General features: G+C 43.0%; 1 protein-coding gene across 1 annotated transcript; it reads right to left on the bottom strand.

Annotated features, from left to right (window-relative positions):
• Window positions 1-290: 290 nt before the first annotated feature.
• Window positions 291-22054, bottom strand: LOC139665901 (fibulin-2-like). Its single transcript, XM_071544937.1, has 16 exons — window positions 20692-22054; window positions 14154-14268; window positions 13534-13663; window positions 12246-12456; window positions 10971-11189; window positions 10094-10186; window positions 9416-9517; window positions 8400-8531; window positions 6353-6490; window positions 5316-5459; window positions 4700-4828; window positions 3924-4049; window positions 3410-3526; window positions 3153-3281; window positions 2228-2351; window positions 291-1848 (listed from the first exon to the last, which is right to left on the bottom strand). The coding sequence occupies exons 1-16, from the start codon at window positions 22052-22054 to the stop codon at window positions 1491-1493; spliced, it is 3630 nt and encodes a 1209-aa protein (XP_071401038.1). The 3' UTR covers window positions 291-1490.
• Window positions 22055-24942: the final 2888 nt, after the last annotated feature.

The raw sequence follows: 24942 nt of genomic DNA, 5'->3' as shown, positions 1-24942 counted from the left end.
AAAGGTTCTCAGAACTCTGGGCTGGGGTAGAAGATGACCTCAGCTTAAACTACGGCTTATTAAAAAAACAAGGAAGGTATCTTATCTCCTCCCTTTTAAGACTGTTGTCCTATTGTATAAGAGGCTTCTGTTGCTTGGGATTATAAAGTCAAATATCAGAGGTGCAGGACTGTGTGCATCCTGTAGGTGGGAGTGTAACTCTTTCAGTGCTACAACCTACATGGGGTTTACTGTAGAGCCTACATGGAGCTGCACAAAAATATAAGAAGACTGTAATCTTTTATTTCAGATATCAAACATTACACGATCATTGCTCTCATTAGCTATCATAAAACGTGTGTGCGTCAAATTGGTGTGTGTTGATAGATGACGCTCATGCTCACGGTGAGCTCACTAGCAAGGTGTGAACAGGTATGTAAATAGGCATGTATATTTACTGTGTGACATGCCCTGACATGAAGGGTTCGTATACTTCAACCGCCTCACCGAAGAGTACGCTCTCTATATACAGTGTATAAAGAAGAATTCAAGAATATGTTCTGTGTATGATAAAACACGTTTGCCAACCCAAAATGACTGAAGAATGATTATAAAACACCAACAAAGCACAGTCATTTACTCTCTTCGCCTCCATACCATAATTTTCCTCTTAATAAATACAATTTATCTGTAATATAGTAAGATAATACAGTAAGCCAATACACACAAATCCAGATTGGTGTGTTTTTTGTTTTGTTTTATATTTTACAAAAAATATGTTGCCGCTTATGAATGCAGCCGAAAAAAATATGATACATCCTTTCATACTGTGTCTGATTACAGAGATACAAATATACGTCATATAGGGGGATATTAAATTAGTGGTAAAAAATACTTCAAGAACAGCAGCTCAGGGTAATAGAAAAGAGAAATAGTTGTTCAGGCACTGTAATGGAAACTCTTACAATTTCTTCTGCTCTCACCACTGTGTTGTCAAGTTAGACATCATAATAGGATAACAGGATGATATGAGCAGAATACTAGGATACCAGAATATCAGTATAAAAATAGAGAGGGCTGGACAGAAACTAGAGGTTGCCTGTTATCATTGTTATCACATATTGATCCATTTAGAATAGTCAAAACAATGGCAACATTTTCATTTTCTGCTGGACTGATATAACATATCGCAAACCTTGTATCTCCAACATGTAAGCTTTTCAGGATTTAAGAGAAGAGTTCTCATTTTCAGAATTACATCAATGCAGTTATCGACATGTAAACTTTCAACTTGAGTGAGAAAATGGAAAAAGTTGGAATTACAAGGTTTTAATGCGACGCCAGCAAAAACGTGGAAATTGACATGCAACTGGCACAATTTCTTTCAGAATATTTCACTACTCTTACAGCAGTGTGTTATGTTAAATTTTATGACGCTGTTAAATAGTGATTTCATCAGTCCTCGTGAGTTATATTAAGGTCCATATTGTCCACAGAGTGGCTCCTCTCTGTTAGAGTGAGTTGGCTGTGATGAAGACATAGATCCTGGCCTGGAAAGTGGTAAACGTCCCCTGTCTCCACAGCTTCATCTCCACGTCAATTAAGAAGTCCCTGGGAACAGCAACCTGCCGGTGCAGGTACACGGCGCCTGTGTAGGCGTTCAGCTTCCGCGTGCTAAAGTAGTTTTCCTCATTGCCCTGGGTGATGCTGACGATGACGTTGTCTCCGGAGTAGGCAGGCGAGGGTCCGATGCGGAAGATCTGGGCAGGGATAACGATGTTGGACTGGAAGCTGAGGTAGTAGTAGGTGATTCTCAGAGGAGAGTTTTGACAGTCCAGGTAGTTGGGACAGCTGATCCTCTCACAGCGCCTACGGGGGGGAGAGAGGGGCAAGGTCCGAGACGTTCAGAGAAAATCATTCAAGATAAAAATATATATATATATATACAGTATATGCTTTGTAATGCTATGAAAACAGTTGACGCTGCATCTGTAGTGAGAAGTTTGAGTCAAATATCTCAAGAAGTACAAGCAAGTTCCCCAACAGTTGAACCATTCTGCTGTAATAACAGTTGCCATCTCTAATTTACAAGTCTCTGTCATCAGAGTATCATTTATCCTCTTGCTTCCTCTTCCTTGATAAGAAGTTTGATGTTAAATAGCTTTAGCCCCATATCCATATCTATCAGAAAAACATAATTGAACAATGAAAGTTTTTATTAGGGCAGTAAATTGATGCTATAACTTACGTGTCAGATACTTTGCGGTAGTTCTGTGGACAGTTGAAAGAAAGGCAGCGGTAGCCTCCTTGGATGTTGTAGCAAGTCTCAGCTAGAGAGCAGTTGTGGGCCCCTGTGGCGCACTCATCAATATCTGAAACCCAAATCACAGTTCATACAAAGAGGCTGGTTTACCGAGTGGAGAGAGAAGAAATGTGTTGGCCTCAAGACAACTGAGCTGTGAGTAAAAGCCTCATTACTGAAACATGTCAGAAAAAATTGCTCAAATAAAGATTTCAAATTAGCTTCAATTAACTTCAAGCCAAACAAAGTTTTACAGGCTGTAATTACTGAGCCAATGTAAAACGACCAATTATAATTATTTAAGCACAGCCATTATACTGTATGTTGAGTTAAATGGGGGCAATAAGAGCAGAGTCACGATCATCTGGTGATGAGCAGAACTCTACAATTTTTTACATTTTATTTTATTTATTAGCACAATTAAAAGACACACATTTTCCAAAAGCAGCAGAAAACATAAGTGCAGGAGAGGATGAAAAAACTCTTATAGTGTTAACCCCCCATAGGAGAAATATTAACATTTTAAAATCTAGTCCTCTGGTCATCTAAACAGAAGGGGAGACACAATGTGCATTGTAGCAGATTAAATAGAATACACTGAAGTTGAAGATGGATGGATATGAATAGGATTGGATGAATAGGATATACTGGAGCCAATAATCAGTCAATAATTGTATTGCTGAATTAAGTGAGCTTTCACATTCCTATATGATTTCAGATGAGCTTGGTTTAGTAAACTGTTCCACAATATAGGGCCGTGGTATCCTACAGATAAATTGACCTTGTGTGGTTCTGTAAAAAGCACCTATGTGTCAATTTGTGGATGTTCAACAATGAAACATCCCATGTAAACTCAAATGAGTGTGTGTACCTCGACAGGAGCGTCCGTTGGGGGACATGGTATAGCCGTACTCAGGACAGGCACACTGGTAACTGCCAGGAACGTTTACACACTTATAGGTGCACAGATGGCCGATGCTCTTGGAACACTCATCAATGTCTGGGTGACAAGGGAGGTAAATCACGTGAAATTGGGCCGTAAACATGTAATGAACGTATTAAAAATGTAATGAGTCTCAACATAAGCATGTAATAAATAGTCATTATGTGTAATCGAGTGTGCCACACCTTCACAGGTGTGCCCGTCCTCCCTGAGGTAGTAGCCCTGTCTGCAGTAGCACTGGTAGGAACCGTAGATGTTGGCACACTCCTGACTGCATGGGCTGGCCAAACACTCATTCACATCTGGAGATTAGAGGTTAGGGCTCATTACTGTCACAATACACCTTGATCAAAGGGTTTCCAATGTTTTGATCCCCACATATAAACAAGATGATGTTAATAATCCAATTATGCTTTTACTGTTTTGTCCTTGATGACACAACATGATACACCTCGCTATCCACCAACATGCTGCACACTGCCCAGCTTTAGTATCAGCACAGTCTAGGAGAGTGCTTTGTTCTGCTGGGGGCATAGGCAACACACACACACAAACACAAACACAAACACAAACACAAACACAAACACAAACGCAAGCATGGACCCACAAACACACAGATAGACACACACCCAAATGCACAAATGCACACATGGATGCACATACACTCTCACACCCACACAGGCAGACATAAACACACACCTTCACAGTTCTTGCCATCGCTGGATAAGCGGAAGCCAGCGGTACAAGAGCATTCATAGGAGCCCGGGGTGTTCTCACAGGTCTGGGCACACAGGCGGCCTGGGTAGCGCCAGCACTCATTCACATCTGGGAGGGAGAGGAAGGAGCGGTGTCACACCTCTGGGAAGCGTGTGCGGTTAAGTGTGTATTGGGTGTGTGTGTTTGCACACACGTACGCGAGTGCGTGTGTGCAATCAAGCGTGTGTGAGTTTGTTTCCCTACATGTCTGCGTCTGTGTGCATGCCTGTGCGTGTTTGTGTGCATGTCAACGAGAGTGTGGCGTGAGGGGACCAGCTGCCTGCTGATAGTCTAAACACTTCAGAAGAGTCCATTATTATAAGAGTCACAACAGAGTGAATCAGAAACAGAAGGAGCAGCAGCAGGGGCAGAGTACAGTCCTCCGCCGCAGGAAACGTGCTCGATGGCTCGGTGGCTACTGCAGGAGCTAAGGTAAGGCTGCAGCAGCAAAGCCTGGGAAACAGCAGCAGCTCTCCCACCACAGAATATCAAACAGGAGGAAGAAGAGGGGTGGTTGTGGTGCAAGAGAGAGAGAGAGAGAGAGAGAGAGAGAGAGAGAGAGAGAGAGAGAGAGAGAGTGTGTGGGAGGGAGGGAGAGAACAGAATAAGCCGGAAACTGAGAGGACAGATGAAAGTAGAAACAAAATGCTGCAAACTTAAAACACTTAAACACTTTGATTGCATACTTCTTCTTGTGCTGTGCACGATGCCGAACATACCTGAACACATCCTCTTGAATGTGTCATACTGGTAGCCGGTCTGGCAGTCACAGCGGTAGGAGCCGGGCAGGTTGTGGCACAGCTGGCCCTCTCCACATCGATGCAGATTGCTCTGACACTCGTCCACATCTGCAAGATACACAGGGGTGGAGAAGGGGCGGAGAAACAATCATCACACACAATTGCAACCACTTTACATTGCCGTTTGCAGATTCAAATAGTATCAGTTATGAACATAACAAGTTGTCATGTATCACAACAGTCCAGCTCTTCACTTATTGACCATCTCCACTTTGGTATGTGGTTCTATAATATTTCTACAATCCTTGCTTCATTAAAACCAGTTATAAAATAAAGTAGGCGCACAGTATATACTCTAGAAAATAATATCAGCGGGTTGAAATTACGATGGAATTATGGTTTGTTTAATAAAAAACAAAACATAAAGTAATACCATTCTGAAAGTATTATAATTTTTTTGTATGTATATGTGAGCAAAATATCTTGGTCACTGACTGGAGATCAAAGTTTACCCACTTTTACTTCTGTTGATAATGTCTTGAACTCTGTACATTATATCTGGATACACGTTTTTCATACACACTATAAATCTTACCAATACAGCTGGATCCATCAGGACTGGCATGATAGCCCCGGCTACACATTATGATCTTCCGCTGGCAAGTGTAGGATCCCACTGTGTTGATGCAGTTAAATCCTGGACTACAGGGCTGGGCCACACTGCCACATTCATCAATGTCTGAGAGGGAGAGGGAGAGAGAGAGAGAGAGAGAGAGAGAGAGAGAGATGAAGGATACCCACAGGGAGAAGACGCAGGAAGACCCAAAGGCAGGGCAGAGAGAGGGAAAGAGGGAAACGAGGGCAGCTCTTTAGCCACACTGTGAAATCAAAGCAATGCAGACATCACACACTTGCATTCCCCTGGATAACTTTGTTGTGCGATTTATGTGCGAATGCGAGAATTTCTCAATTTTCCCCATTTCCCAGAGCGCGTCTTTTACACTTCTTTTACAGTGGCGGCGGCTGCCTCGACATGCCCCAGTTCCTGCCCCTGGGGGCTAATTCCACAGCATCAGTTTGTACTGGAGGAGGACAGGGGATTGGCTTTCATCCGCCCCTCTGCAGCCCTGAACAGCAGCCGCTCTGATCTCCCGCCTGTGTGGCATTTAACCCCTCTGTCACTGCAGCCCTGCTGATTCACCTGTGTGGCGTTCAACCCCGTGTCTACACGGACCGTGATTCACCTGCAGGGAAATTCACTGCTGTGTCACCAGCTAGGTTTTACTCATCTTGTGTATGGGACCAAGGCTGGGAATCTCTAACAGAATACACCTTTATGAAAAGGATATTGACTGCTACTTGAAAAAGACTGTTTTTTAGTTTTTAGTGTTTGTTATGTAAGATTTAACTCTAATATAGTGAAATCATGTGTCATGGCGGGCCGAGATTCCGACCAAACACCAAACATCAGCTCATTTCATGAATTAGCTTCAACTAAAGAGCAAGTTTCGTGAAATTATGTACACTCTTGGCCCTCCATGGCACATGATTTTACACCACTGCACTAACACAGCGCTGCACTAGAGATTAACATTGACATAATTATCTCAGTGAGCATGTGGACTCTCTTACCTATACACTTGCCCTCTGTGTGCTGGGTAAAGCCCGCGGGGCAGCGAGGTTTGGGGTTACACCTGAACGAGCCCTCGGTGTTCACACAGTCAAAGCTGAGCCCACAGTTATGGCTCCCCTGCACACACTCATTAATATCTGTGGAGGAAGAAAGATGAACGGATGAGAGAATGAGGACAGGAGGAATTATTACAAAATAAAGTATAAATCATGTATTATTAGTTTCAGTCTATTAATCCACTTGATTCACATAACCAGTGGATACTCTGGAAGTTGCGTTATCCACAATACATGTAATACCTCATTTCACCACTGGATGGCACTGTGGTTAAATGGCTGATTACACAACTCACCTGAACCACTGTGCATCTATCATAAAGCTCTCTGTGCCAATACTCCAGAGATTAATCAACAGTAAAACATTTATATTCCAACTTCAAGGCTATCCTAAGGAATATTTCCTACACCAATCACTCTCATTATAACATATTGCAGCAGAATGGCCCACAGCTTATTATTTCAACTAGATGAATACCTCCAATGAGTCAAGCCGGCGGAAGGCAGTGAAATGTATTAATCCCCCTGTGAAGTATGTGTGTGTGTGTGTGTGTGTGTGTCACAGAACATTGTGGTATATTCCCCCGGAGTCCTCCACCACCTGTCTATTAGGGGATCTACTTCCTGTCAATCACCCTGCCACATCTGCTGCCATATCACAACCCAACACTGCAGGGAAATCAGAATCTCAAATAAAAACAACTTGTCGTGCATGTGTGTGTGTATGTGTGTGTGTACATAAATGCATGAGTTTGTTATGCTTATGTGCAGGCTTGTGTGATTCCACCGCTGTAATCACAGTATAGCGCCCTAAAGCAGCTCTGGCAGCCCTGCGGATACGGGGTAGGTCTCTAAACAGCAGATAGTGATTGAGCATCTTGCTCCTGACACAAGCCTGGCAGAGTCGGCCGGAGCTGAGTGAGCCCTGACAGCCTGAGACAGACGGAGACAGAGAGAGAAGCAGGGGGAGCAGGATAAATGTGTGAGAGATTGGCAGCGACCTCACTCCTAGTCAAAGCAATGGGAACGTAATTGGCTCCTGACAAATCAGAGGGAGAGCTGGCCCAAGGAGCCCGGAAAGGTCAGAGAGTTCAGTTTAGAGATTCTCTAAGAAATTGGGTAAGAAAGACAGTGAGCGGCAATGCATAGAGAGACAATTCATTCCTGGTCTTAAGAAATTCACTCTGTTTATGAAGGGAAGGGAAGGGAATTCAGTTTCTCCCTGTGTAGGGAATTTGCTTCATTTGTGAGAGGATGCAAGAGGGGAGCTTCAGTCCCTAAGTAATCCCTGAATAGGGAATAGGTAACACAGCACTTGTGCTGAATGCCTGAGGTGGCAGCTGTTTGCAGGCTTATCGTTAAACGTACTTCATCGTTAAATGCTCATTTTGTCTGATTGAACATTCTTTAAGTTCACAAGCAGCTGCAGATTAACTGAATTTCCTCGGCCTGAGCCCACAGAAACCCATCTGACTGCAGCGGTAAACAGCACTTAAAGCACATCCAACGCTCATCTTAGAGGTCCTTCTTCCTGAACACTGCTGCTGCTTCATGAATGAGACCTCTACATGGGCCCAATCTATGGTGCATGGAAATAATGAGACGTATTGGGAGGTTTCCTACTGGGTCTGAAAGTTGGGCTCCACCTACACAAAGAAAGTCAGTCAGCTCCTCATACTGAGAGCTAGCAGCAAGCAAATACTGTGGCGATGACTCTCCGGAGTAATATTTCTTATTATGCTCTCTTGTGTGTGTGCTCACTTGTGAAATTACATAATCACTGGACGTGAAGAATTAAAAAAAATGTCTCATTGGCAATACTGACTCTCAAGGGTGGCAAATTTGATTGTTCATCTGAACAATGTGCTTTCCCCAGATTGTGAGCATTCAGTAATACAACTGTTCTGTTGCTAGTATTTACACCTTAGTAATTGTGGGTGGGAGTGAATGCTGTGGTGCTGCCTAGTGCAGATAGGGTCTTGTACTGTACCTTCACACATGTCGTTGTTGATCTGGTATCCCAGGGGACAGATGATCTGCCTCTGACACATGTAACTCCCTGCAGTGTTCACACAGCGCTCATTCAGCTGGCAGGCACGTGTGGACAAACACTCATTTATGTCTGGATGTTGAAAAAGAGAGTAAAAGAGAGACAGTGTCAGGCAAAAACAGTGCGAAGGAAGAGAATCAAAGGCGAAGAAGCAGGACCAATAGGTTCAGAAAAAGGAGAGAAAGAGAGAGGAAGGAAAATACCAACAGCTGAGCTCTGGTCTCTGTGTAATAGCCGGTGTAACACAGTGGCAGCCAGATTAAAGAGACAGGTCGCACCCTCTACAGGGAGAGGGATTAGGGGCGAGGCCACTGGGTATAACACCCACACAATGAGAAATTTGTCAACACACTGCGCCACTCTCTGTCAATGCCATAGCTCACTACTGTCAAGCAGGAGGCAGAGCAGCGGTTACGGCTTAACTCAGAGTTATGTCCCCAGTGAGACAGCTCAGACACATAGAGGGGGAGCTGATCCGTTCCATGATAAACAAAAAACACTGTCCAATCCCATTCTGTAGGCTATGTCACGGAACCAATGAGCATATATGGTATGCACTTGGTAAACTAGAGTGTGAGATTGCAAGGATAGTTGACATAATCCTCTGGTGGAGGCTCAGTTCAGGAGTTCTCTGTGAAAAGAACTGTTGAACTCCTGTTTTTTTTTCCTGTATCAGACTGTGTTACTGAGAGTAAAGGGGATTAGAGCTGTATCTCCTCAGCAGATCTAGAGGCACCGAAGAGAGAGAGAGAGAGCAAATCAGTGACAGACATTCTCACCAGGAATCTCTCCTAGACCAGAACAAAACTCTTCTGGCTTCAGCAGAAAACTCAAATGAGGGCTGAAACTGTAAGATATTTTTCTCTTCTATGCTTGCTCAAGATTTTCACATCCTGTGTTGATGTAATATATAAAAAAAATGTTTTCAGCAATATAACTATGTTTCAGTTCCTCACCTTCACAGGACTGCCCATCAGCCATCAGAGAGAATCCCGGGAAACAGGAGCATTGTGGCCTTCCGCCCACCGGGGTGCACTGCTGGCTACAGGGGCTGTTTCCTGAACAGATTGATGGACAACTTGAGTCAAACACAATATACCACTACTCCACACAGCAGTATTTTGGGTGACATATGACAGGGGGGAGAGGTCTCTAGCCCTGCGTGTGAGAGATAAACACAATTGACTGTATCGCCTTTTGCTCATTTCCTCTTTCCAGGTTGATCCCCTGACCTGATCGGATTGTGTTTCCTATGTTTGGCCCACAGTGATGCAACCCCACCCTGGTGTTATGGAAACCAAACAAGAACAACAGAATGTGACCCTGCACACATCACGATATGAGGACCTCATGAGAATGAGTGGTTAATGCTGGAAACAAGCTAACCTTTGATACCATCTGGCTGCTTGTGTGTGACATTTGCAGCACAATTACATTCCGGGAAAATGGCACGGTTTGAAAAGAAATAACGGCATGTCAATCTATCCGCGCTGGCTTCTCTTCGGAGCATAATTGGCTACCTCGAGATGCTCGTTCCACTCTCTGATTAAGATGTAAGGATGAATGAAAGTGCTAATTGTGGTCTGCCAGGTCTAGAGTTTCCCTCTCCCCTCATAAAGCCACATGTGTCGAACCTTCACAGGGGTTGAATGGGACAGGGGGCTGGCTGGTGGGCTCCACCGCTGCTCTGTCATCCTCCCTCAGCCTGTTCTCCTCATCCACTGTCTCTGCGGAAACATGAATGAACCCATCACAGGAGAGACTAATTACACTGTAATCAAGGATTTCACCTCCTCCTCTACTTCGGTCTTAGTTAGTGGCTTAAACCTTGTGCAATGCCTGCATTTTCATCCAGTGATATGAGGCTAGGCAGCCACAGATGAAAGTTGCAAAAGGGGTGAAGGTGAGACAGGAAAAAACATTGCCTGCAGACAAACATTTGGTTTTATTAGTGAGCCTCATCCCTCACTGTAATTTGGTGAAAAGAGCTCTGACATTAGTATCCTGTTGAGACAGGCTTGTGTTGGTGAAAGCCACTGTTGATTAAGGTCTGGTAGACTGCAGCAAATTTATACAGCACTTCCTAATAAAATAAAATACTTCTCATTACACCTCTTCCTCTGAGCAGACCTTCAGTTTTCAATGGTGTATAGAATGGTTTTCAAATCGAGTGAAAATGACAGTAGATTGATGGGATGAGGAGAGCATCTCTGTCAGTCCAGGAAATGAATGCTAGTGTGTGATTAGGATAACTATTATTAGACAGTATCAGGGCTTGCAGGCAGGAAGGAACTCTCATACACACCAGGGAAATAATACACTGCGAATGTGTAGACAAATAACGACAAATGGGGTCTTCCTGCCAGGAATGTGAAGTGTAAATCATGTTGGAGGGATCAAACGGCTGAGAGATCCTTTCCCGGGTATTGTACATTAACTGTACATTGTAAAGTGCATCGACAACACAAACAGACTGAAATGAAACTATAGGACTGGTGGTCTTTACGATACCTTGGGCACAAGAGAGGCCGTCCTCTTGCAGCATGTATCCAGGGAAGCACTCACACCTGAAGGAGCCCGGTGTGTTGATACACCTGTGCTGGCAGATGTTTCCCTGATACACCAGGCACTCATCCATGTCCTCCACCTCAACAGGACCCTCCACTGCGTTCTCCAAATCCTGCTCCTCACCGATGGAGAAGGCCTCTTTAGGGAACGGGCTGTCAGACACTACAGGACGTAGAGTGTTGTCGTTGTCACCAATATAAAATAATATCAGTGTATAATCTTTTAAATGATTGATTGATTTTTGTTATAGTGTCATACACCCATTCTGGTGAGCAGCCCACATAGGCTTATAAGACACTGTTTACATGAAATAAAACAGAGAAAAAAGACAAGATTTTAAAAGAAGAGTAATACAGATCAGCATGTAGCAAACATCCAAACTAAGATCAACAAAAAGAAGCCATATTTCACTTAAACATACGGCATACTTTTCCTTCTATTCCATGCTTCAAATAAGAAATGAGCACACTCAAATATCTTAGATCTGAACATAAATTGCAACCTGCCTTGATCATTCAACCAAAAGGCTTCTGGATTCATTTGAGATTTTACAGACAAAGGTCATCGTACCAACGGCAGTAAAACATAAAATGGAATTGAAATAATTGTGTAACAATTTTAAAATGGTTTTATTAATTTCCTAATAGAACATAACTTTTAAATGCCTCAATATAAAATTCCTTGGATGATAGACACCATTTTTTTTGTCACACATAGTGTCAACAGGCCACACTGATATGGAGTATTTATTTATTTATTTATTTTTAAGTTCTGAGCTGCCAAACCAAATCAGTACAAAGATACTAAAAGCACAGAGTGGTTTACTGGAGCAGAATCTAAATAAGCCTTTGAAATTTAATGCAATGCCAGGCAGGCAGGCACTAGATCTCTTAGAGTGAGATGGGTGAACTGGGGTATTGTACTTTGCTCTGGCAGGCCAATGAGGTGCACCATTTTTCAGCAGAGTTGGGGGGCCTCACTACAATGCTTCCCTTTATCAGCGAGGGTAAAGTAAACGGATTCTCTTTTGTGTAAATCAGTACTTTTCTCTGGCAGTGCAGTGGTGTGTATTACATTGTCCCCCCCTTGGAAGTTCAGCAGAGTGTGTGTGTGTGTGTGTGTGTGTGTAGCGTCCTGGCATGGCAGCGGAGTGCATAAAGCATTCGGTGCATTAGCATTGCAGGTTTGTGTATTTGTGTGTGCGTTTGTTGACAATACCTTTCTTTGGCAGGGCGGTGGAGTCTAGAAGGGGCCTCTCTTTGACAGTGCGCCAGCCGCCTCGCTCCCCCTCCTCCCCCTCATCCCCCTCCTCCCCCTCGCAGCAGGTGAGGAAGATGTGTCTGCAGTGGTAGCCCAGGTACTGGTGGGCTTCGCAGCGCTGTCCTTCACTGCGGTATTGCAGCCCCAGAGAGCAGCAGCCACAGCACTCCTGCAGGTCAGACATCCACAGTATTAACTCGACACATACTGCATACTGGGCCATAATGTATTGTAATGTAAGGGATCATGTGGCTCATTAGAGAAGCCGCTGTGCTTGGAAAAACATTTCCAAAACCCAGTTTATGAAAAGCACTGCGCACTGTGGTCCATATGGGAGGTTTATTTATTTTGAATTATGATAGTTCTTACAAGTCTGAATTTAGAGCAACTCTTCCTTCGCTTCCAGCCTCTCACTCTCTGTCTCCCTGTTGCTCTCAGCAAGATACTGTGGAGAATATATAGGGGCATGGCGAAATATAAAACTGAAATAATGACCATTGTGATGTATCGTGGTTGTGAAGTGGTATAATATTACAAAATTTATAGGAGGTCTGCAGAGAAGTGGTGAAAGCCAATATTTAACGGCTTTACCCCGGCCTTGAGTCGATAATGGCCCCATGCTGCTCAGGGGCTCTGAGGAGGCGAGTAGGCGAAGTCCTCCAACGCACAGGTCAGCTGGGAAATGAATGGCTGTGGAAATCTGGACTGATTTGCTCCAATTCCACTCTCACCATGACTTGACCCTCACTGACCCCCATAACACACCATAATCTAGCTCTGCTACTATTCTAGTCACGTCAAATATCCATCCATGTTTCCAAAATTCCAGGAAGCCCAAACAAGTCACATCTGACATCTCCAAGTACTGTGGTGTCTTTTCAAGATGGCAAAACGTATAAAACTGTGGGAACCTTTAGTCGTACTTGGCCCTAAAGCATTCTGTCTAAATTAAATAAGGTAATTGAATAACAGAGGGAATTGGCACCACAGTGGCAATCCTCACTGGAGGGATCTAGACTAAGGCTGCTCTGAAACTGCAGGGAGACTTTATAATGGCTAAAGGCCAGTCCCATCCACACATTTTGTTCAATTCTACTGTGACTAATGCAATTGTGAACTGTTAATTTAAGGACAGTATTAGGTTTAATTTGAAATTAACTCTGCTGTTAATTTGGACTTCAAAGGAGCTGAGCACCCAGTAGACTCTGTTTGGCCCCTGTCATGGTATTTGGTCACAGATACTAGCCTTGTAGGAGTCGGTTCCACATTTATCGCTGGCGTCCTCTTCACACACAGTTCCTTCTCTGGCTGCTTTAACACCGGCCAAGCACCGACCTTCTTTCAGGGAACCCAAACAGCACCATTTCTGGGCAGTCCTGGCAGAGAAAAGCACACAGGAGGATGGAGTGCAGAAGTGTTTGGACTGCAATTGCGGCCCTAGAGCAGCAGCGAGCAGGTTGCCTGTTCCTCCCACTGGTGCTGCTATAGAGCTGACTGAACTTTGTTTTCAACTTTCCTTTGAAATTTAATTAGACGTTGAAAGAGAAAGCACTTCTGTTTTGGAAATTGAAATTTTCATTTCCCAGCCAAAGCCCTGAAGACCATTCGCTGTTCCGGTGGTTCCAATGAATGTTGAACAGAAACATGTCTGATCTTGCTAGAAAACACTCATAATAATACAATATGAACATCACTTTTGTCAGTATGTCTCAAGACAAACTGTTGAACACTTTAATAAAGTCACTACTAAGCCTCCTTTATATTCTTGTCGCTTGTACAATTAACGATGACTTACAGTACAGTGTGTTGGTTTAATTATAAGAATTAAGTTAAATGATGGGGATGGGAACTTAATGATGGCCTTACCAACAGATGGATTGCCTATCTTTTCTGGGGGGTTCCATGTTGTCGCAGTGACCATTAGCTGTGGCCCATTTCGCTCCTGTCTCACAGCAGACCTTCACCAGCTCCTTGGCAGACACTGTAGTGAAACACAAACACCCAGATCCAGATTTATCCAGCTCAGTGCAGTCAGTGTTTCAGCAGAACCACATGAAATTATGATTACAATGCGAATTTAAGTGCAACAGCATGAATAACACTCGGCATCACAGAATCCCATCACTGGGCTTCTGTAGAGTAGACAGGAACATTGAAATACAAGGTCTGACAGTTACATCAAAGGAGGAATTACAGCATATTTAAAGTGTAACTGAATCTCAGCTTGACTGGGGCACTTGTCTCTTAGAAATGGACTTAGCTCAAAGCGTATTTTGGTGACTACACATTGAATAGCACAGGGAACAAATTGAGTTTTTTTCTTTTCAGACTCCCTGACTCTGCTCTCTGTCTCATTGGCAGGGAGAACTATGAAACCCAAGTCTCTATAAAATTACCTTCAGTGTAAATTCATCCAGTTTTTTACATCCTGGCTAATCAGAGCTGGAGTAGAGGCAAGAGTAACACATTAGCACTTCATTCTTAACTAGGTCAGGGAGCAGACGGAGCAAAAACACATTATCTGGTTTACAGGAAAATATACGTGTTACTCCAACAACAGGTCAGTGCATTCCAGCTTTGATTTGTGGCTCCGGCACTCAACACAACTCGTGACCTTTATGTCTTCCCAGTCACTCACACCATACAGTAAGACAAATCTGTGTTAGAGTGGATCTAACACAAATTCCTTACCATGGAAATGGGTGTCTCTTATGGTGCTTCTCCCGTGTGTCAAAGCACACAGCTGAGTTGTATGACTCAAAATTTTACTTAAATGTAAAAATTATCACCGGCAAACAAAATATGACATTATTTTTTATTCTAATCAAAATCTAATGAAACTGGCCTATGATCATACTTAACTCCCTCAAAGTTAAAGCAGCTTGTTCATTGATATTCATTGTTGATTCATCATTGATTTGTGTGATTACACTGGCCGTTATTTGGCTTTTCTGACCAATTAATAATTAGGTGTGCCTTCCAAATTTGTGTCTTGCTAGGTGTGCAACAGTATTGAAAAGGCTGAGAACCACCACTGCTTTGTCAAAATGGAGTGATAGTTTCACTATTATTGTTTTTCTTACACTTAATAAACATACAGATAGGCTAAAAGTTTTAATAAGCACAAATTTTGTGGCCTTTCCAGCTGTGGTACTGAACCAACAGACTGAAAAAATTATTATTCGCAACCCTTTGAAAACTTTAATTTGTCTGTCATAGCATTGCTTGATAAAAGTTTAGCCCCTGACTTAACAAAGTGAGTCTGGAGGTGGCAGAGAGGAAAGACATGATGCCAAGCGGAAATCTTTCTGCAATTCCAGATGGATGGAGCTGAGCACAGACTTCCCTGAGGTCATTATAACATTTTAACTTCCACTTTTCGTACAGTGTGTGATTTACATCTCCTTTGTTTTTGTTAAAATATCCCTCTCCTTGACTTACCTATACATAACAACACAGAGGCAATTACTCAGAACAGAGCAAGCGACTGCCGCACTGTGTGCATAATTTATAGGTTTAGAAATGAGAAAATCTAAAGCTTAAAAGACACAATGACTCTTTGATGCATAACTATCTGTCCCAGCCCCACAGACTAACAAGTCTCTTTGAACCTGAGTGAATGTATATTAAAAGACAGAGAACATAATTATTCATCCTCATTCTTTTGCCCCTATTCATTTTCTCCAGGTGGAATCAGCTCACTCATCATGAACATTACCCAAATCTGCTCCATGTGTCCATCCAGAAGGATGTATACAGAGTTAAAATACATTCCAAGGTCATTTTTACAAACGATGAAACAATGAACAACTTCTCTTTAGAAGATTGAGTTTCACCAAAATAGCTACTGTACATGAAAACAATGATAAAGTGTCTTAGCTGAACCATATCTGAGCCCACCTGACCCGCAGTCTCTCCCTGTCTCTTTGACAGGCCTTCTAATTAAGCATGAATAGCAAACTTGTTCGACTCAGCTGTGTAATAATTAGCTGTGGTGATTTATCACACAGGGGAGATTCGGAGCTATTCGATAGGCGGTTGAGGAGCATCTCTCCTTTCTAGGCCTTTCATTATATCTGTCTATCACAGTAGCATTAACACCAGACGCTCTAGTCCAAATCCAAAACTAGTGACATCACCCTCCCTGAAAATATGAAGCTAGACCAACAACAAAAAAGGGCAACTCTCAACATGTCTTGGTGGTGTCATAAAGCGGTGGGCTGCCACTAATCAAGGCTCGTGTGTCTTTGCCTCTGTGGACATGGCAGTGATTTACAATACAGGTGGGCTGGAGAGAGGAGGGGAGAGAGACATGAGTAACAGCATGTCGAGGGTCCCCAACCCGCAAACTCTGAAAACAAGTGCGGTTGAACATGTCAGATGATTGATGTCAAACGCGTAAAAGCATTTGTGTGTTTTTGTGCGTGTGAGAGAGAGAGAGAGAGGGAGCGAGAGAGACGGAGCGAGAGAGAGAGAGAGAGAGGGTAAAGAAAGAAAGTCTGTGTGTGTGTGCGTATGTGCATGTGTGAGTCAAGCATGGGAGGGAGTGTCACAATGTTCTTCTCACCTTCAACGTGAAGAGCAGAGATCTCGTGTCTTCTGAAACACATCATCATGTCCAACAGCAGCTGGCTATGACATAACAGGGAGGGCTCTCCTCCTATCACCATGACTACATTTTCACAGCGCCTGAATCGTGTTTCAATTATTGACAGCTATTCTCTTAATCTCTCTGAGATTGAGTGTGAGCAGATGGACATATGTGATCCATCTTCATGAACTCTTGACTGAGGTTGTAGTTGGTTGATGGGAGCCTCACTCTTTGATGGTTTCAGACAGTAACTCCAATCCAATTACATCTCCCTGTGGTTAGATAACCAGTGTAAAGCACCAGAATACACACTGACAGCACATCACACTAATGGTGCATTGCTGAAGGAGTGACATTTGCTTGTGACTTACAGGTTGTGTTTCCAACAGGTGCCAAACTTGTCCTTGACACACACAAGCACACACACACACACACAAACAAGCACACACACACACACACACACACACACACACACATGATTGTACACTGATGTTTTGTGAATATTTTGCTATGCTAAATCAACATTAGAGACCCCTTTGCAGCGTACAGTAAATTGGTCAAATGTATTTCAGTGCACATCCGGAACTAAATACCCTCCACACTCCTGTAATTTGTATGTGGACCAGTTTCCTGTTGCTTTATTATGTCTAATATATTCCAAGGTGTGTTCTCAGGCCAGAACACAGGAAACTCACTCATTCTTTTGCACAGGAAATCCGTCCAAATCCAGATTTTGGACGAAAATAACGCTGAGTCCCAAGGAATAATACCACCTAATTGGTGGTTTTCAAGTTGCCAAAGTTTCATTAGAAGTGACTATTTTCTACATTAGAAATCATGATATCAACAAAGTATAAAAAGATATAAAGGATTTATATAAGGAGTATATTTCATATTTTGTAGTAAAAAACTGCTGGTATGTCTGGAAACAGCTGCATGCCGTTGTACTTTGCCATCATGTTAATCACTGCGATGCAAATGGGTGCAACAGGCAGAGCTGTTATTCTGTTGTTATTTATCACCAATCTCTCTCTAGTTATACTGTAGGCCTTGTTTATAGCTGGTTTCCTGCATCTGGAGTTTTTTTTATTTATAAGCACGGGTGACATGTGGATCAGTTGGCGGTCTTCAGTAAGGACATGTTGTAGAAGTGAGATATGCCACAAATCCTGGAAGTGAACTCTCACATGGCCAGCTCTGGAATTCACCCTCCTTTTCATCCTGACTAAAATTATACATCTCTTCAGCCCACTCCCATATGCAGCATGTTGTGACAGTGCTGTTGATGAAAACAAGTCCTACTTCAGTAATTCCACCTCACCTCATGTTTTCAGATGATTTCTAGGCTTGAGCCATGTGCTTTATCAACTTTTCTCCATGCCTAACATTCTCCTACGTTATAAAAACATAATGGTTCCCTCTTGGTGGAGCAAGTATTGAAGTCAACTGAGCATGTGTGAAGGTGTGCCTCAGATGGGGTGATTACTGGGAGGATTGGGAACCCAGAAGCCTCATGGGAGACGGGTAATCACATGGGCTCATGAGGGAACAGTGAGTAGCGTCTGGCAATCAAGCCACAACAGTGGTCTCATTCATCACATGGGTATTATGCCGCTCACAGGTACAACCCACAAGAAATCCTATACCAGGTCCAGCCCAGCATCAGAAAGCCTAAACAATCCCATCCCCCCCTCGGTACACACTGCTTCTGGTGGAGGGAGAGAAGGCTTATTGACTGAAAGAAAATAACATTTATCTTGGGCTGTGTTCCACTGCAAAGGAAGCCCATTTATGTTTAGTGAGGAATAGTTGTGTTTTTGTAATGCATGCTTTCTCTTTTCCTCTCCAAATGGCTTTGGCATCCTCTCCTAATGGCATTGATAACAGGCATTAGTCAAGGACCTTATCAGCTGGCCTTTTCCTGCCTGTGCTTTAACATGTCATTGTTCTGGAAATCTTCCCTTAGCCCAGCGACCTTCACCAATGAACCCAGCAATGTCATTTGGCCCTAAAGACTGGGAGAGTAGCCAGAACAACTACATCAGGCTCCTCAGCCCAGAAGATATACACAGCGACTTTGGAGGGCAGACTTAAGTACAGTAAGGGTCGACTCAAACTCTCCGTCAGCCCACCATAAAGCTGTAATTTACAACTGAATAGTTGGACATTATCCTAATGCACTTATGCACAGGGAAGAAAAAAAGTTCAGGACATCTGTCTTACACTGAATACATAGCAGTGTGTGTGTGTGTGTGTGTGTGTGTGTGTGTGTGTGTGTGTGTGTGTGTGTGTGTGTGTGTGTGTTTGTGTGTGTGTGGGCTCACAGGCATTCAGTTTCACATTTCACCTAGACTTGAACTAGGCCTATAGCTTTCTGTAACAAAATGTGTGAATGGCAAACAGTCAGTCCATAACCTATATTGTCTAACTTTATGCTATGTAACGAACCTGACAGGTACCACTGGTGTTCCCTCCCATAGAGACATCTCATAGATGCATACATACTATACATTCCTATGGAGGCCAGGTGCTGAAAGGAAAGAAAAATCCTGACAGGTCTCAACAAAAGTCATAGTATAGTAAAGCAGGTTAACAAGACATGGGGTGGGAACATCTCAAGATTACCGTTTGCAGCACAACACCTACTAATAAGAGCAAAGTCTGACACGATTTCTTCAGTTTCTTCAGTCAATTCAGTTACTGAAGTGCTATGTGGATGAAATGACAAGATTCATACATTTCACTCATTCACAATTTAATTTACAGACTTCTTAGGGAAGTCCTATAATACAGTGTGATTACCTTGCGCCATAAAGCCATTAAGTATGTAGAAATATGATCTGATTAGGCTTTGCTTGGCAGGAGGCTCTATTTTCACAAGACAATTCATCAGCATATTTGGAGCCGCATTACATTCTTAATTAGAGCTAATGCAACAAAAGTTTGTACTATACGGGATGATATAGAGTTTGGATTATTATATAGGGGTAGCTAACTTTGGAGTGAGAGATGGTGTTTTTCTCATACTTTCCAATGCACTGTAACTCATCTTCCAGACATCCTTGTAATCACTTCATCATCTGTTTTCTATCTCAGTGCCTGCAGTAGATTGGTCTATGCCCTGAAGGGGGCTGATATATCCGAGAACATGCTAATAGTCACATGAAGGATACAGGTAGGAACACAGGCCCGGAACAGTCACCGGCCCAAAGCAGGGAGGAAAAATTGTAATTTCAGCTGCTCTTATAGGATATATAGTTATTTGAGGAGTAATAGGAATATGGCTCCAGACTTACTACAATTTGCTATTTACAAACTAGACAAATAAATACAGTGCTCTCTCAACATGAACGGGGCGCTGAATACATACCAAGTACAGTCCTATTCACATCTGAGCAAGGTAGATAAATGCTATCTAGGGAAAACAGACTTTCCATGAACAATTGTTTTTCCTGGACCACTGCCAGCTTGTATAGAGTGATTATGAATTCCTCGTCAAAAGACAGGATGTGAGAGAAGGAAGAGGAAGATGTCTTATGACAAAGTAACAATCTGACACTGTCATCACCTGGTTATAAACCATCACAGGGTGATGCATTTAGATGTAGGCATTGAGTAAATCAAAGCATGCGATTGCTACTTCATTGATTTCTTTCAATTCAGCAGGTTTCCATCGCTCCATAAACACTTTTCATAACATTGTGGGCAGAAATAGGAATGTGGATTTGAATTGTTTGGATTTAAATGAATGAAAGGCAATTGAAGTATGCTCATGCTCTTCATCATAAAAGCACTTTAAAACATGCCGCATACCTTCAGAGTCTCCCTCGGCCTGGTGGGGCTGGTAGCTGTAGAGGGTTTGGGGCTGTCTCCTGGGCTGCGCTCCCTCCTCGCTCAGCCTGACTGGAGCTCTGCTGGTGGGACTGAACTGGACTGTGGGGTACGAGCTCTGCTCCTCTTTACCCAGAGGCTGCCTGTGCTCTACTGGGACCGTTTCTTGTCCCTTATGGCCCAGGGAGTGGGGCCCACCACGACTCCCCGTGTGGCCACTCTGACTGTGTTTGTGATGGCCAGCGTGTCTAACCCCCTTATCAGCACGGGCAGTGTGTGCTATGTCTCGTAATGTGTCCTGCACCACTCTGTCCCTGTCACTGTGACGTCTGGTGGTCCTCTCACCAGCTTCATGTTGGGGCCTGTGGTTCTCTGTGCTCACTGTCTGTGTGGTTATATCCGCTGATGATGTTGATGTTTCTTTCTGAGCCCTGGCAGCGGTCTGATCCGTGTTAAGATGGACCTCAGCCCTGCCTCTCCTGTCTTGATGATGTTTTTTCTGCTTCTCTCTCAGCTCATGCCTCCTGTCATCATGGAGGCTGAAGGAAGCAGAGCTTGACTCCGGGTAAGTTGGTGGTACTGTAGTAGATTCCAGTGGTTGGGCCAGATCCCGGGGAGTGGAAGATGTAGGTTCTGCCAGTGTATAGTCATAATCCTCCGTGCCAAAGCTGGGTGGGTCCTGCTTATACAGTGGTAGAGTGTTGCCTTGTGCCAACTTGGAAAAGGGTTCCAAAGGATTTGTCTGTCTGCTGTCATGCAGGCGGCTGATGTCTCTCAAAGGGTTGTTGTTCTCAGTAGTAGTGACCAACATGGGCTTATTAACACTGCGTCTGTCACAGCCGGGGATAGGTGAACACATCAAGCTTCCACCATCATTAGGACAGTGACAAACCTGGCACGGATCCATCTGAAAGGAGTGTCCCGCCTCATACTTCTTGTTGCCATGGATACAGCCAATTCGCCCACATTGCGGACACCCGTCTTCAGGTTGTGAAACATCAATGCAGTTGGGTGGAATTTCAGGGCACGGAATAAAACGGCAGCTGATCTTCCCTCCTCCCTGCGGACAAGAGCATTCTGTGCTTCCGAAATCCACAAAGTAAGATTCTCCCTCTGGGACTTTCCCCTTCCGGAAGCCTGCGTTGACACAGTCGTAGTACTGGTAACCCTCACAGGTGCATCCCCTTCGTGCACAGGTGGCACAGCAGGCGCCCCTCTCCACAACCTCTTCGATGCAATTCTGCAGAACAGGACAATCCACGCCTGTGCAGTCTTTTTGGCTTAGACAGATGTCCAGGTACATTATCATCCAACATAGAAACAACGTCAGCTTTCGAATGTTCATTTTGCATAGAAAGAAAAGAATGAAGGATTTCAAGTCAATTGTTGAAGCAATACTTCTCTTAAGAATACTAGATTTAGAATTTTATTCCAGATGAGAAAGAATTGGCGTCTTTTAGCCTGTGAAAGGAGAAAAGAGGTTAAGGATATCTTTATAGTGCTGTCTGCCATTCAGCTTGGTAACAATCAATGTGTAATTATTTTCGGATTATATTCACAGTTATCCTGAAAACACATGTTTTAAGTTAACCGCTTGTCTGCTTTAATTTGATCATCTGCCTAATGTACATTTTTCCATGCCTACTCTTTTGGCACTGCAGGGGATGCAAGCCATGCTTTACATTTGATTGCACATGGAAATTTGGCCCAAGGTTAACTGGATAGAGAATAAATACAATAACCCAATAAAAATGGTTGGTTGTTGGAAAAACAATGCTGAAATAACAAAACCTCCCTTCTATGACAATGCAACAGTTTCCCATACAAACAGTTTGACAAATGTGTTGTGCAGAGAACTGCTTATCTGAGTTATCAGTGCATGGCATGTGTTAGTGCAGTCTCATAAAAAGTTTCTGCTTCTCCAGAATATGGGGAGGATGTTGGGTTAGATACTGTACAGTCATTTGAGTCCACTCAGAAACAGGATTTATTTCTGCCTAGTAGCTGGTGGAGCATAAAGTATTCCAGCAGACCCAGCTCTAACAGGGATAACACAGAACTAATACAAACCAACACAAAGCGACTATTAAAAGAAAATATAACGTAGTGTGATGTATTAAAGAAACATAAAGGATTGCAATGAATGCATTTGACCAGATTTCTGGAGCTTTTCTTCAACATTTGCATTGGTCTTACATAAAAAATACTTGTGAATAATGTGAAATGTGAAATATCCATACACTTTGATCTACAATCATAATTTTGAAGTGTGCAGTTTGTGTGTCATACTGCACAAAGACATAGAGTGGCAGCACAAAGACAGGATCTGAAAGGCCTGATCCTGTGAGTACTGAGAAAGTGATGTGACTTCAAATCAGAGAACATATTGAAAACCAGGTGTTTTCTATTTTACTTTTCCTGTTTTTCCTCACTGCTTGCATTTGTGCCAATCGCTACAGACTCTGTTACATTTCATGCTAAAAAGTCTGGTTCAGAGTCAGAGATGAACCAAGAATCTTTCTGCATGACAAACTTTAGATAGACATTTAGATATTTCCTGATGAAATATTTCTAAACTATATCAGCAGTGTTTTTTTCCAGAGCCTGATCGCTTTTTCCCCAAATGGCATGTCCTAAGAACATACTGACACACAGATTCTCACATAAAGTGCAGAGAAAGGGCAAAAGATAGTCCATGTTGACATGTTATATTTTCCTCAATAGACACCTTCTACAGTCATGTGTACCTTGGAGTATAGAGACTCCAAGGTACACATGACTCAACATGTCTACAAGTACTTAGCTACAACTTACAAGTCTTCATCTCTGCATAAAGATAGCTTTTTATTTTTAGCAAAAAACACAGAGAATTGCACAAACTCCCTGAATTCAAGAGGATTCACCACATCATGCCTTCATATTGAGAAATCTCTTTCCTGCCTCCGTAAAGAGCAAAACACATTGACGCATCATCTATTTAAAAACATATTGGTCATCAAACTGAATATAAAAGGCAACCTTTCTTACATCTGCAGCTACCTCTCTCTCACTTCATCAGACAGACAAGGCCGTGGGACGACAAGGAGTGCACGGCAGCCCCATTTAGGGAATCAATGATGTCTTTGTGTGCTGTGGGTACAAAATCATTTTACCAGATCTTGCACTCTTTAACTGGCACACAGCCCACTGGTTTGGTGCTTTAATAGTGTTGAACTCAGCCCTTAAAGCACCATCTCTGTATGCCTATAACATTCACTGTATCTGAAAGTGACAACTTAAAAGAGAAAGCTAGCAAGGCGATAAGGAAATCAGATGGACTGAGCATGAGACGCATCTGGTTGTACCTTTAAAGACCTTTATAGGCCTGTGAATGAAAACTAGAAACTAGTATGGTGGGTTGTTTGTTTTGCTATCAGTTCGGGGAATGTCCTGCAAAGCATTTCAAATAGAGATTGTGTGCTTTGCCATCCCGGTAGCCAAGGGTTGACCTTTATCCTTCAGCTCACTGACACACACACACACACACACACACACGTAAACACGATTTCCCGCACCAATTCCTCAACAGTAACAACATAAGCAAATATGTTGCAATGTGTTTACCCGTATTTAAACTTCAATGAGCGGTGTTATTTCATTTTTAGAGAATATGGCTCGCCTATTTAGGTGATGCATTATTGGAAAGTAGTCGTTTCTGTAAACTGCACGCTTATTTCCCTTTGAGCACTACCATTTATACAATTAACATTTGGAGATGATCAAACGATTTCTCATGATGCTGAACAGTAAACATGATTTTATAAATGACGGTTCAACTTTTGAACTGCATGGTCGTGTATCATTAATACAAAAAATTAGCCTACTGTGACAGTGTGTTCCAATAATACCATCCAGGTTCATTCCAAACATGTACTCAGTCACCGAGTAGGAATGTCACAATGTAACCGGGCATAACACAGTAAATTCCCTCTCAGGGAAATATCATACAAGATCAATCACATGTGACAGTGGAACCCTGATCTCAACAGCGTAACTTAATTGTTTTAGGATATCCCATATGACCATCAGGGGGGAAACCACCATGTTGATATCAATGTGTCAAATCATGCATTGACATGATGAGTGGGAAAGACGCCATAGTTTGAATGTTTTAACAGCTAGTGCATTATTATAAAAATCACTTACCTTGTGTCCCTGATCTTGCGGTGCTGGTGTTCTCCTGAAGGAAACTTG

The sequence above is a fragment of the Centroberyx affinis genome, unplaced genomic scaffold, assembly GCF_046629955.1.
Source record: "Centroberyx affinis isolate AG114_WGS23_722 - 3 ecotype Tasmania unplaced genomic scaffold, CSIRO-AGI_Caff_v1 ptg004734l_1, whole genome shotgun sequence".
In the NCBI taxonomy this organism is placed as follows: Eukaryota; Metazoa; Chordata; class Actinopteri; order Beryciformes; family Berycidae; genus Centroberyx; species Centroberyx affinis.
Note: the sequence above shows the minus strand (reverse complement) of the source record. Positions and strands in the feature narration are given on the sequence as shown.